The sequence below is a fragment of the Gadus chalcogrammus genome, chromosome 12 (genome assembly GCF_026213295.1).
Source record: "Gadus chalcogrammus isolate NIFS_2021 chromosome 12, NIFS_Gcha_1.0, whole genome shotgun sequence".
In the NCBI taxonomy this organism is placed as follows: Eukaryota; Metazoa; Chordata; class Actinopteri; order Gadiformes; family Gadidae; genus Gadus; species Gadus chalcogrammus.
Genome location: NC_079423.1, coordinates 21,753,037 through 21,768,068, shown reverse-complemented (window position 1 = coordinate 21,768,068; position 15,032 = coordinate 21,753,037). Strand labels below are relative to the sequence as shown.

The 15,032-nt window shown below is 43.4% G+C and overlaps 1 protein-coding gene across 1 annotated transcript in view; it reads right to left on the bottom strand.

The window, feature by feature from the left end:
* Nucleotides 1-3,449: 3,449 nt before the first annotated feature.
* The window catches only part of cdh2 (cadherin 2, type 1, N-cadherin (neuronal)), a 76,680-nt gene continuing 65,097 nt past the window's right edge, over nt 3,450-15,032 (bottom strand). The window contains exons 14-16 of the mRNA XM_056604533.1: nt 14,795-14,934; nt 6,836-6,997; nt 3,450-3,837 (exon numbers count right to left, since the gene is read on the bottom strand). Coding sequence (XP_056460508.1) covers nt 3,628-3,837; nt 6,836-6,997; nt 14,795-14,934 — 512 coding nt within the window. The 3' untranslated portion in view covers nt 3,450-3,627. The remainder of the gene's footprint in view (nt 3,838-6,835; nt 6,998-14,794; nt 14,935-15,032) is intronic.

The window sequence follows — 15,032 nt, the reverse complement described above, 5'->3', positions numbered from 1 at the left end:
CCGGTTTGAAGCACAAAATGATGTGATGGCGGAGAAGAACATCCCCTCTCCCGACGAACAAGTGCTACGTCTGACCACGGCTGAGGTGGAAAAGTCACTGCGCAGAGTGAATCCGCGTAAGGCTGCTGGCCCAGACAACATTCCCGGGAGTGTACTCAAAGGATGTGCAGACCAGCTGGCAGATGTTCTCACGGACATCTCACGAGCCGCTGGACGTTGAGGGCTCCCCGGTGGAGATCGTGAAGAACACCAAATTCCTTGGTGTCCACATGGCTGAGAGCTTAACTTGGTCCCTCAACACCGGCTCCACTGTTAAGAAAGCCCAGCAGCGCCTCCACTTCCTGAGAAGGCTGAAGAGAGCCCACCTCCCACCCCCCATTCCCACCACTTTTTACAGAGGGACCATAGAGAGCATCCTGGGTAGCTGCATCACTGCCTGGTTCGGAAACTGCACCAAACTGGACCGCAAGAACCTGCAGCGAGTAGTGAGGACAGCTGAGAAGATCATCGGCGTCTCTCTCCCCTCCATCTCAGACATTTACACCACTCGTTGCATCTGCAAGGCAACCAGCATTGTGGATGACACACTCCCACCCCTCACACTAATTTTTCTCACCCCTTCCGTCTGGCAGAAGGTACCGGAGCATCCAGTCCGCCACAACCAGACTACAGTACAGCTTCTTCCCCCAGGCCATCCGACTCCTCAACTCTAAGGGACTGATCTGATCATCTCTGTTGCCCTTGGTTTATGCACTATTGCACTATTGTTTTTTATTCATATTTATTATATTCATATTTATATTCCCGCACTACTCAGACACATAGTCATATTTATATTTATATTCCCGCACTACAAATTCCACACAGTCACTTTACTGGTTTGCAGTTATATGTAGCATGTTGTGATGTTGTTGTTAATATTGTCGCTCTATGTTGCACCTTATGTTCTTGGGAAACGCTATTTCATTTCACTGTATACTGTGTATATGGCTGAAATTACAATAAATTATCTTGAATCTTGAAATCTTGAATCTTGAATATTTGGAAAATTTGGGTAGTGAGAAATCTATGAAGCATTGGTTATTGGTATAACACGAGGCGTTTTTGTTGTTTAACCAATTAAAACAACTGTATTATCTGATCCTTCTCCATTTAATACCTGCATTTCTATTGCATTGTACCTTGGAATATGTTCTCCATTCAATACACAATACATAGTATTTTGGTCCTTTGGAAATGTTGTAGTGTAATAACAAAAGAGGAAAACATGCAAAAATGTTTTAATTTGTAATCCAACTTATACATACACAAGATAGCATGTCTTTCATGGAACATATCCAAGAAAATCAACAAAGTAACATAACATGAAAAAAACCAATATGTACATTTTCTATAAATTTACAGTGACAAGCCAATCAGGAGATACAGCGTATCATTAGCAGATCAATTGTTTTTGTATTGAAAAATTGTGCAACAAAACACAACCAGGTGACTACCGTACTTGGTGTCAGCTGCAAAACTGTTGTGATTACAGCCAAAAGAGCACAAAATAAACAACAATTCTGGTATCACTATACACATGTTCTCTATAGCTTTGGAAAAGGTCCAGTTGATAAAAAAAACAACGTATACTCTTACATACCACTTTGTGTTCAGCTCAAGTCTTTGTTTGCTTAATCGGCTGAATTGACAGTAATTGAGTTCTAACACAACACACTCTGCTAACACTCAAATGGGGTGAAACTGTTCAGTTGTTTCATCGATTTTCCTGGTTGTAGAAAAGCCACTACGGCGAGAATTTGTGCAACACAATGCTTTCCACTTTTTGTCTGTATCTCTTTTACTACCTGTATACATTCAGAAATCCAATTGGGATATTGAAAGTGTAGTTATTATAGAATGATAATTGTATTAAGAGATTGTAGTTACACCTGTAACGTCTACAGGTATCAGAGTGGTCTTTTGAAAGTTATGAAGGAAGGACAAAGGCATCTAAAAAAAACATAACTATTTTGTCTGTTCTAGCGTGTTGCGGTGACTGGACTGGATGCCTGGACTCTCCTCATGGTTAACCAGCCAGCACCACATCATCAATTTAATATGATTTGCATGTATTTACCTGTATGTCAATTATGGCACCCATTGCACTCCTGACCATCCCTGGAAGAAGGGATCCCCTACTATGCGTTTCTTCTCAAGATTTCTTCCTTGTTAATTAAAGGGAGTTTTTTCTTGCCCTTGTGGGGGCTTGGGTAAAGGGGGTGTAATAAACATTTGGCCTGTTTAGCCCTTTGAGACTGTAATGGCGATTAAGGGCTATACAAATAAAATTGAATTGAATTGAATCTGCAGTTTGCAATAAATACCTTGTTTGCCCTCATTTGTGTTTGACCAATGAAATGGTCAGGCAACAACAACAGAATGTGAAAGAACTAAAAAGATAGGTAGCTCTATGGTAGTAATGGTATCAGATGCAAATTAATAAGTTGTCTATCCTTGCTGTGCAGAAGAGTTGTATTTATTTTTGACTGGTGCCATTGCCAAAGCTGTCTCTCACACAGGGTTTGTCCTTTGAAGCTTCATTCCAGTGTTTCTCTGTGGGAATGGTTTATACAAACAAAAACACACTCTGGCAATGGGATATGACCCAAACATGCCCACAGACACATGCAAAAAACACTCAAACACGCACACACACACACACACACACACACACACACACACACACACACACACACACACACACACACACACACACACACACACACACACACACACACACACACACACACAGAAACAGACAGATTCCTGGCAACACATTTTCATTTACAGTCAATGCCAAAGTTGCAAAAGTTCAGGAGCTTCAAAGCATTGAAAATAAAACAACCAACAAAATAAAAAAAATGTACAAAAAGGCACATTTTAACCCAGTGCTTCTGTACTGTGAGTTTCAAGTGTAAAATGAGCGTCTTCAGCATGGCTAGGTGCACTTGCAATCCTCATCTGCTGTTAACCTTAAGCTCCTCGGGGCCCCCGTGAGCGTTCCTAGCTAGCTGCTTCCAGGAAGCATATCAACTTGCATCACAAGGGTCCCCCGATGCCAGTCATCGCATATGCTCAGATCCGCCGGATCAGCTTACATGAACGCTAGCGTTGGCATTCAACTACTCCTCAATGCCACTGTCATGGAAATGCCGAGCACGCTAGAAAGTCAGCCCCGCATCGCGGTTCTTCCGTCCGCACCATGTTTTGTTGTTATTCATCAGACATCCTCGACAGTGCAGTCCCTCTGTAGGCTGTCCTCTAGAGAATTCGCACACGTTTCATTCCCACGTCATGTCCTTAATGATCCCTTCCATCAATAACAATCATATACCCCTTCCCCTACCCCCACAGCACCTGTGAACTTCCCCCGTCCCCCTGTTGTGCAGCACCTCCCCTTCCCTCACTCCCATGTCTGACACCTCCATATCCTTGGCTCATCCTTCCCACCCTTCCCCCTACCCCTCCCTCTTCTCCTCGACTATCCTTATCACTCTGGAGTGGATCGGAGCACCGGGGGGAAGGGGGAGGTGTGCAGGTGGGGGCAGGGTAGGGGTGATGCAGCGGCGATGGAGCGCTGCGGACCTAGTCGTCACTGCCGCCACCGTACAGGTCGGCCAGCCTGTGGAAGCGGGGGCCCCAGTCCCCCAAGTAGTCGTATTCCTGGTCACCGCAGCTGGAGGACGAGTGAAGGGAGCTGAGGGAGCCAGCTGCCGAGCCGCTGCCCTCGTAGTCGAACACCAGCAGGGAGTCGTAGGGTGGTGCCGCCGGGTCGTTGTCCGCCGCCTTGAGGCCCTGCAGCACAAGACATGTCAAGTTCCCTCGTTAGCATTGCCCTGAATCACGTCAGGTCCTCTCATTAACATCACCATGAATCATGTAAGTTCCCTCGCTAGCGTCACCCTGAATCACGTCCGGTCCACTCGTTAGCATCGTCCTGAATCATGTCAGATTTTCTCGTTAGCATCGCCCTGAATCACGTCAGATCCTCTCGTTAGCATAGCCCTGAATCAATTAAAGTCATCTTGTTAGCATAGCACTGAATCAATTAAAGTCATCTCTTTAGCATAGCCCTGAATTATGTCAGGTCCTCTCGTAAGCATCGCCCTGGATCAGGTCAAGGCCTCTCGTTAGTATCTCCCTGAATCATGTCTTTACCTCTCGTTAGCATCGCCCTGAATCATGCCAGTTCCCTCGCTAGCATCGCCCTGAATCACATCAGGTCCTCTCGTTAGCATCGCCCTGATCACATCAAGTGCTCTTGTTAGCATCGTCCCGAATCACGCCAAGGCCTCTCATTAGCATCGCCCTGAATCACGTCAGGTCATCTCGTTAGCATCGCCCTGAATAATGTCAAGTTTCTTCGGTAGCTTCGCCCTGAATCATGTCGAGGCCTCTCGTTAGCATAGCCCTGACTCACGTTGAGTCCTCTCGTTAGCATCGCCCTGAATAATGTCAAGTTTCTTCGGTAGCTTCGCCCTGAATCATGTCGAGGCCTCTCGTTAGCATAGCCCTGACTCACGTTGAGTCCTCTCGTTAGCATAGCCCTAAATCTACTCAAGCCCTCTCATTAGCATACCCATACAAGCAACATTTTTATTGATGATGATATGGGGATGAGGGTAAACCAGTGAGTCCGGCACGAAGACTGCTTAGTCAGTCAGCACCTATTCGTTACGTACACAATCACACACTAATATGTAAGCAGTGCGATTAAACGTGGACAATCCCGACATGGGCGACATCAGACCAACTCACAATTAAGAACAGCATAGATGAAGTAAACAATTACAAAAAGCATAGAATGAATACAGAAAATAATAAATAAAAAAGTAAAATAAGCATATATTCAAGATATATAAAAATGTGGCAAACTGGCATACGCATCGTCGTTTGTGATAGGTTTGTCCGGAGGCTGGAAATGAGACAAAGAACCCCCTCACTTGTGCATGTAGTGTTTTAGACAGAGACTGAAGAAATAAGAAGCTCTGCGCTGACAACCGACTCAACAACAAGTTTCATGACAATCTATTCTGTATTCTCCTGTATTCCTGAGAGGACGTGTGTGTGTTAGTGCTAGTGTGTATGTGTGGGTCTGTGTGTGTGTGTGTGTGTGTGTGTGTGTGTGTGTGTGTGTGTGTGTGTGTGTGTGTGTGTGTGTGTGTGTGTGTGTGTGTGTGTGTGTGTGTGTGTGCGTGTGTGTCTGTGTTGTTGCGGTTTGCTCATCTATCTATCAAACCCTAATTGTCAGGAGGCTGAAATAACAGCAGGGGGCATGAGAGAGAATAGATTGGGGCGAAACCAAGGGAGGAGGACGGGAGGGGCTAAAAGGAGGGAGCAGGGGGTGGAGGGATGAGGGAGGGGGACGGAGGATTTGGGTCAGGGTGCACAGATGCTGGGTTTATTCCTCTGAGGAGATTCAGCAGATTACCTAGCCACATATAAAGATCTGTGTGTGCATGCAAAGACACAAACTAATGTACCAATTTTTGTACCCATACACTCCCAGCACATACCACAAACACAACCCTATAGTCAACATCCACTTCCAATAAGAAAAAAATAAAAAGAGGAGAGAGAGAGAATAAGGGAGAGAGAGAGAGAGAGAGAGAGAGAGAGAGAGAGAGAGAGAGAGAGAGAGAGAGAGAGAGAGAGAGAGAGAGAGAGAGAGAGAGAGAGAGAGAGAGAGAGAGAGAGAGAGAGACTTTTGGCTTTTGGAGCAGTGTCGGCTGTGTCTGTGTCAGTGTCTGGCAGATTAAGCTGTCTAGAGCTACTCGCCATGTCTGACAGCTCCTGCCTCATTATTCAGAGTTCTGTTTGGCAGATGTCTTTATCCAACCTAACACACTGTAGATGCTTCATGAACACAAACACACACACACAAACAACCCCTAACACCTTGCCTCTCACACAAATGCACACATACCTACCCCCCCCCAACACACACACACACACACACACACACACACACACACACACACACACACACACACACACACACACACACACACACACACACACACACACACACAATGCTTATTTCTGCATTTACTAATATTGATTAATGGTTTATTTAATTATTGTATTATATTACCAAAAAGGTTTATGGAGGAATGTTTACTGTTTCTGTAAAGAGATATTATTACAATAAAACCAAGTGAAAAAGGAAGCAATATTCCAAACTATATTCCAATCATGCCTGGAACACTCACACGCTAGGTGTGAATGTGGCTGCAATGTCTGCATCATCCCCTTTGGGGGGATAATCAGCACAATCAGGAATGACAATGAATTTAACTGAAAAACCCTGAGATATCTCTCAGGGAAACAGCCCCAAAGTCTCTGGGATTATTTAAACACAGTGGATTTACCTCAGATGAATTAAAGAGGCTGTGACTACATCTGAAGATGGCTAATCCAGCTCATTTGCAGGCCTAATTAAGACTTTTATTAGGTCTGTCCGTCTGTCACCCCATTCTGCCCTGCTTAGCCTCATTATAAACCTCTTGGGTCTGAAGACTCTCTTTGGCGCTTGTCCTTATCTTTCTACTAGTCAAACATCCTTCTATATGATTATTATCATGCTGTTATCTGTTCAAAAGGTGGTCAATAGAGGGATTTCAGGGACCTGCCGCCTTCGCAGGCGGATCAGTAGAACAGTAGATCTTCTACCTAGTGCGTTGTATGTTTGTGTGTTGTGCTTTACTTCCTTCCTTCCTCTCCTTCTTTCCTTTCAAAAATAACAATGGTCTCTAAAGACTTGTTAATTAGCCTAATCTTTATTCTGCGTCACCTCGTGAATGAAGTCTCCGATGTCCCCCGGGTGGGGTGCGGCGGAGCGTACGGGGTACTGGTGGTCGTGGTGCATGGGCCTCTCGTCCAGGCGCCGGATGCCCACCTTCACACACTCGGCCTCCAGGGCATCGGGCTGCTGCAGCTGACTCAGGTCATAGTCCTGCAGGGGCATATACAGCACACCACACACACACACACACACACACACACACACACACACACACACACACACACACACACACACACACACACACACACACACACACACACACACACACACACACACACACACGTACATGCACGCACGCACACATAGACATACATACACACACACACACACACACACACACACACACACACACACACACACACACACACACACACACACACACACACACACACACACACACACACACACACACACACACACACACACACACAAACATATAGTTAGAGAATAACAATGTTCTACATCCTATTGCTAAAACCAATGCACCGATTCCAGACAAAGAATCTGTTAAATCAGATAATATGATCGAAGATCATGTAAACAAAATGATTGGGGAATGTTTCGAGGGATGAATGTGATGTAAATGTTTGCCGCTGTATCAGGTATGTTTAAGGAGGGTTTAAATTCACAGAGGGACGTAGGCAAGAATTTGAGAAGGAAGCCATATATCATATGATGGACTGTGGTTATGATGGATAACCACAGAATCCACTCATGGCAGCTAATGTAACACATGGTTATAATAATGGAGGGAGGGAGTTTCAGTTAATAATGGATAAGGAGCATTGCAGATTTAAAAAATCTACGCGCAATCAAAACTGTTGTATATAATACTATTTACTGTGAGTGTAGAAATGTGAATAGAGAAAGTGAGGACACATCTTACAGATGGGTTAAGACTGGACATTGGACAATATTTCACACTATTAGATAATAATAATAATAATACATTTAATTTAGAGGCGCCTTTCAAGACACCCAAGGTCACCTTACAGACATATAGTCATCATACATTTTTTAAAAAACAAGACATTGTGTAAAAATAAATAAACATAAGCAATAATAAATAAATAAAACAAAAACAAGACAAAACAAAACAAAAAAAACAATCAAAACAGTGATCAGTTAGACGTTGTGTGCGAGTTTGAACAGGTGAGATCAATGATATCGATATATGACGTTTTTTTTCCTAATATCAAGGATATAATTCAGCACTCGGAAATCTGTGTGAGACATTGTTTAATGTGTGAACAGGTAAAATATAAAATAAATAAGCTCTCAATGAGCTATTGAGATTAGGTGCCCTATCTTGCGCCCAGCGCAATTGACTTTCTACCTGTACCTGTATTGTTGCTAGTTTGCACCCGCGCAAAGCAGATTTTCCCCCGCAGCAAACTCACACCACTAAACCTGCGCCCTGAGAGGCGTGTCGGCGAAAAGCAGTGGCATGTTGCGGCGAAAATGATACATGGTGCTATCTTACAGATCAATTATGCAGCTACGCAACTGACCGAAAAATAGGTCTTGCACTAGCGGATAGCGCAGTTGGTGCTGCTATTTTGACGTACCATGGCAGGTCGGAACTGCTACATAAGCGTACACATCAGTAGGCTATACACAGCACAAACGAGAAACGATTTGCCTAATTGAAATAGTATGATGGTGATGTACATGTTGGAAAAAATTCCATAAGGGCTGCATGAATGAATACTGTAGTAGGCTATGCCATGCGGTAAAATAATAATAATCACAGCAATAAACTCGAACAAATATCCCAGCCTTCCAAAAAATAATCTTGTTTTAGGATAAATGATAACGTTGGTTCAATTATTTGGGAAAGAACAGCTGATACAGCGGTAATAAGTTGTAGTTTTGAATCAATGCATCTGCAAACACAGTACAGCAAACACAAATTTTCTTGACACAGAAATCGTCTACCAGCCCATAACCTTTAGGATTGATTGATTGATTGTATTTGTACATTGTACTACATTGTTTTACCGCGAGTGAGTGTTAAAAAGAATAAATGAATGCAGGCGCGAATGTGTGTATGTGTAAAGAATGAATGAATGCGTGAGCGTGTGTGCGCATCCATCTGTTTAAACACACGCAAACTAAACAAGGCGATAATGAAAATGTATACAATACTGGTAAGAAACAAGGTTTGTTAATGCATTGCCGCATATCATTAAATACACCCAGAGTTGCGGCCAAAGGACCGCAAATCATAGGTTTGTTACGTTTTCTTTGCAGAAATTTACATGACAAATTGGTATTTCGGAAGTTGTAGAAGAAAACGCTATTCCATCTGTGAATCAAGCCATATTATTTGGCCATACACTGAGCCATTTGAAGTTTGAAATTCATGCAGTCATGCATATGTCTCAACGGAGACTGCAAACGCACTGTCAAAATATCAACTCGTCAGGTTCAAATGCGCTTATGGCTCTTAAAGGGGATGGGAGATGCACTCTCATTGGTTTATTGCAAGTTATGCCCAAATCACACCTTACGGGTAATTAGCCTACCTCAGGGCAACCCTTTTTAGATATGCGTCAGGCGTAAGAGTCATTTATTCGCCGGTATAAAAGCAACATCGCCATAGAACCACCCACAAAGCTACTTGCGTTTGGCGCTTTTCACTTGCGTTTCAGACCTTTAAAATAGGGCCCTAGGAAGCAATAATGTCATGCCTGATCACGTTGGGTAGAGGTGTTGCTGCACTGTCTCCACAGAGACAATGCAGCAATATCATCATGAGCAGTTATAACTGGAGAGAAAGTGAAATCCGCAAGCTGCTGATCATGTGAGAGAAGGGGATGCAGTCGTAATAAACAAAGACGTTGAAAGATGGCGTGATCTAGGACAGAGACGCAGAGGAACTGTCCTTACGAGGCTTTTGTCGGGATAAAAAACCCTAACCCTAACCCAAATGTGGTCAGCAAATAAAGAACATGTTGGCGTTTTTGCACTTGTAAATAGTTAATAGCATTTGTAGCCTACACTCAGACATGAACTCATTATTGCATGCGGGTGTCTTCATTCATAAAAAAAAAAAGTTTCCTCGGTTTTACACAGGAAACTTGAGATAAGACGGTGAAATCGCCGGGCGCGCCAAGCCTCGACCGAACCGGATTGGCAGTGTAGAAAGGCCTTATGCTGGAGAGAGGGCAGTAGTGCGCACCTAAAAAAGCAGCCAACCACTCTTAAAACAGTATCACTGCACGTAGAAATGCGTAATGTCGGGTCACCATTGTTGTTGCATATAGGCCTATAGAGGGGGGTTCCATTTAATTTAATATTGCATAGTTTCAAATAACTCCCGCTCAGCCCCTCGCAGATTACGCGTGACCGTGACGAGTGTGTCTCTAACCTTCCGGGAGTTCAGACCCTCCAGGATTTCACAATGTTGCGATTTGCAACTTCAACCAATCACCGCGAGTTCAGGGTGGTGAACTTTAACGCAATTTTAACCAACCACCGCAACTTTCCCAAAAATTTGACTAATCAGTTGGCGTCGTCTAGAACTGATGTCGACAAATTACCTTCCGCCTTACTTCCATGTCTACTACGTTCGAAGCGATTCAAGCATTCATGCAGCATGTGCGCATCCAACGTTTCACACTTGCCAACCAAAAGATCGCGAAAAGCAGTATCTTGGTATTCACATGAAAGCGGGGGGATATTATTTTGCACTGCATGCAACATTTTGGAGGAACATAAGCATAAATCTTACATTAATAAGCATTTTTTTTTAACATAACTGCAGAACTGCAGGCAGGACGTCAGACGACGAGGCGGCAGATCACTATGACACAGGCTGTTGCATCCAAGTCAATTGCCAGCGCGAAGAGAATCAAGAATAAATTATTCACAGGATAATTTCTCAGTGTTTTTGTTCTTTTAATTAATGTTTTTTTCAGTAATAACTTAATATTTAACAAATTACTGGGGGAAAATTCCAGTAATAACTTAATATTTAACATCAGGAAAATCTTTCGCAACTTTTATCGCAACTTTCACTTCCTGTCGCACTGTAATCGCTAGGAATGGGCATCGAGTCAACCGATTCCTTGGAATCATTAGCAAGCCAGCTTAACGATTCCGCTTATCGGTTCAGGTCCCGGAAAATGTGTCATGACGTCACACACACGCTGCTTTGTTTTGGTTCAGAACGCAGCAAACATGGCGCTGCCGAGGAAGAAGCGCATTGTGCGTTCACACCAAACGCGACGGGGCGACAAGATCCCATACAAAGTGAACGTAGAGACGTGTATCGGGCGAATTTTCTGCTAGAGAAAACCGGCGACAAGTTTTGATTTGTCGTGCCACACTTTCGCCGCGCACAGGCGAGCGCGTTCACGAGGATTTGTGCCGCGACACCGCGAGTTCAGGGTGGTGAACTTTAACGCAATTTTAACCAACCACCGCAACTTTCCCGAAAATTTGACTAATCAGTTGGCGTCGTCTAGAACTGATGTCGACAAATCCTGTCGCACTGTAATCGCTAGGAATGGGCATCGAGTCAACCGATTCCTTGGAATCATTAGCAAGCCAGCTTAACGATTCCGCTTATCGGTTCAGGTCCCGGAAAATGTGTCATGACGTCACACACACGCTGCTTTGTTTTGGTTCAGAACGCAGCAAACATGGCGCTGCCGAGGAAGAAGCGCATTGTGCGTTCACACCAAACGCGACGGGGCGACAAGATCCCATACAAAGTGAACGTAGAGACGTGTATCGGGCGAATTTTCTGCTAGAGAAAACCGGCGACAAGTTTTGATTTGTCGCGCCACACTTTCGCCGCGCACAGGCGAGCGCGTTCACGAGGATTTGTGCCGCGACACCGCAAGTTCAGGGTGGTGAACTTTAACGCAATTTTAACCAACCACCGCAACTTTCCCGAAAATTTGACTAATCAGTTGGCGTCGTCTAGAACTGATGTCGACAAATTACCTTCCGCCTTACTTCCATGTCTACTACGTTCGAAGCGATTCAAGCATTCATGCAGCATGTGCGCATCCAACGTTTCACACTTGCCAACCAAAAGATCGCGAAAAGCAGTATCTTGGTATTCACATGAAAGTGGGGGGATATTATTTTGCACTGCATGCAACATTTTGGAGGAACAGAAGCATAAATCTTACTCTCACACTTTCGCCGCGCACAGGCGAGCGCGTTCACGAGGATTTGTGCCGCGACAAATTCGCTAGAGTTGAAATATTTCAACTTTCACGCGAATTTCGCGTGATGACAGCCAATCAGCGTTCAACAGCGTGACAACTGAGTGACATGTGTAACGTAACAGCCAATCAGCGTTCAACCATCAAACTCAGTGCAATGTAGTCCGGGGTGAACTGCAGCATGGAGGAGAAAGTGATTGTTGCCGTTTGCGACTCCCGGAGCTCTATATATAATAGTATATAATGTAATATAATTGTATAGATAATATCACGGCCAAAAGCTCTGTGCGCCTCCGGATGGCGCGGGGAGCTCTCGTAGGAATTGGGCTTCTCGGGGTTTGTTTACCGGCGTTGCTATGGTTTCCGGTCTTGTGGTTTCCAACGGTTTACTAGGTAGGCCCATCTAATAAATCTCTGTCTAATCAATACTTCATTTTGTTTATGTCAGTTGAATTTTGTTACAAGTTGAATGCAAATGAGCACTGTTAGTATTCCAAAAGGCACAAGCTCTTACTTGACTGTTTTCAGTCTGTGTTTTTAGTTTTATGGCACATAATGATGACATTTGGGCTTAAAAAGCCAAACATATATTTTTTTGTCTAGACCAATTGATTTGAAAATGTACAATTTCCTAATACTAGACGCACTTCTGATCAGATATTAAAGAGATTTAATACAAACAAACACATTTGTACTTATTTTCTCACCCAATGAGAATCGATAAGAGAATCGATAAGGAATCTAGTAATCGCAACAAAAACCTAAAAAACACTGCAACCTTCATCGCAACTTTTGGGAAAAGCTGCAACAATGGAAAGGCCACAACAATCTCAAAAAAGGCCCGCGAAATCCTAGAGGGACTGAGTAGTAGCAGGATTTGATACAATTAGGGTTGTGAAAGAAAAAAAAGTTCACTGTGTCCGGCCCTATACATTTAAGCTAACAGATATAGATATCTGATATTCAAAAAATATATGTAAAAAAAATTATATAACTTCAGAATAATCTGGCGAGCCAGTAATGGCTTGCGGGCCGCCAGTTGCCGACCACTGGTATAGTGGATAAAGGCCGTAGTACCACTACATATGGCTGGACATCTAGCAAGCTAGATGCACATAGACTTTGTCACTCTAACTGGGTCTTCATTCATTCAGACAGCTGGTGTCGGGAGAAGCCAAACGTACGCTTCTGTCCCTTCTCCTCTGCACCCCCGACCACCTCACTGGAAGGGTTTCATTCAGTATTTTGTTTGGGTTATTTGGTTTGAAATGTTCTGTAATGGTCGGTGGGCGTGAAACACAGACTTTGCCAAAAATGTTTGTTCTCTCCTTTGCTTTCACTATTGCTCTTTTCCACAATAAATAAACACAAGCAGATGAGAGGGTATTGCTACAAGAGACAGATATACAGACAGAAATATAGATAGATGTATAGATAGACTTGAAAGTACATAAGAGATTGAAAATGTGTTCAGACTTTTTATTGCACCCACACATAAAAAGCCCAACAGTACTATACCTATGCACTCCACCTCATTAAACCAGTGTTCTAAATGTATTCTCTGAGCCAGGGCAGCACTGCCATTTGTGTCGTTGAGAGCTGGATTTTACAAAGTTTTGGGAACTTACAGCACTTTTCCCATACTTTCAGATTATAATATAGTACTTTTACTTAGGCTAAGTTTTGCAAACTATGCATGTTTCCATTATTATCATCCTTGAATATGGGAAAATGTTTGGCTATTTTTTAGCGATTCAGGGCCAGAAGATTTATAATGTGCGAAGCTTCGAGAGAATGGGACAGTAGAGTCTGATGCAATATTGCAAGATAAATACACACTGACACAAAAGAAGCAATATGAATAGAGAAGAAAGAAAGGAAGAGATATGGGCCCATGTGTCTGAGTATATGTGTGTGTATTTGTGTGTCTGTATGCATTTGTGTGTATGTCAGCGTGCATGTGGTGTATGTGTATATGTCCGTATGAGTACGTTTGTTTGTTTTTTATGTGAATGTGTGTATGAAGGTGTCTGTGTGTGTTTATGCATAGATATATATGTGTGTGTGTGTGTGTGTGTGTGTGTGTGTGTCTGTGTGTGTCTGTGTATGTGTATGCTAGGGGTGTAACGATTCATGCGATGCATCGATGAATCGATTGTCAGTCCTACCGATTCAACTAAATTGATCTGCTAAAATAAATAAATAGAATGAATTGCTTTGGCTTCACCAATAATCAATATAAATGCTTTAAATCGTATGAATCGATTATGATTAATGTTTTAAGACTTAGTTTACACGTTTATTTTGTGAAATGCAGCTCGGTAATCCGTAACTCTGTCATCAGCTAGTCAGCTTGCAAGGAAGTCCCACGGGTGTTTTTTTTCTCCCTCACCCTCTACTGGTGCATTTCAAACATGGCAGAGAGATTGTTAATGCACCAGCAAACTTGAAATCCAAAGTGTGGAAGCATTTTGGCTTCGCAAAGAATGATGGTAAAATTGACAAGGGGTGTCACATTATTGCATGTTTATTTCACGGATATAGAATTTCGGTTCAAAGTTACTGAATCGAATCGTGGTTTACAGAATCGAATCGAATCGTTCCAACAAAACAAAATTGTCCTTGAATCGAATCGCCAACTACTGAATCGTTAATCGAATCGAATCGTCTGAAGCCAAAGATTCACACCCCTAGTGTATGCCATAGAAAGAGATCAAGACAGAGAAAAATGGCGGATGATTAGAAAGACGAAGAGGTGAATTACCTGGTCTTCCTCTCCTCCCCCCTCCTCGTCGTACTTCAGGATATTGTCTCGCACGTCGTCCTCTGGGTCGATGAGGAGCTGCTTGGCCTGCCGTTCTTTGTCCCTCCTTTTCATCCACATCACAAACATCAGCACCATCACTGCAGCAGGGAGACAGGGGCAGACTCATTCAAAACACTGTAGAGCAGAGTGCTTGTCAGGGGCTGAATGGACGTTTCTCTGGTCGAACCCGACCGAT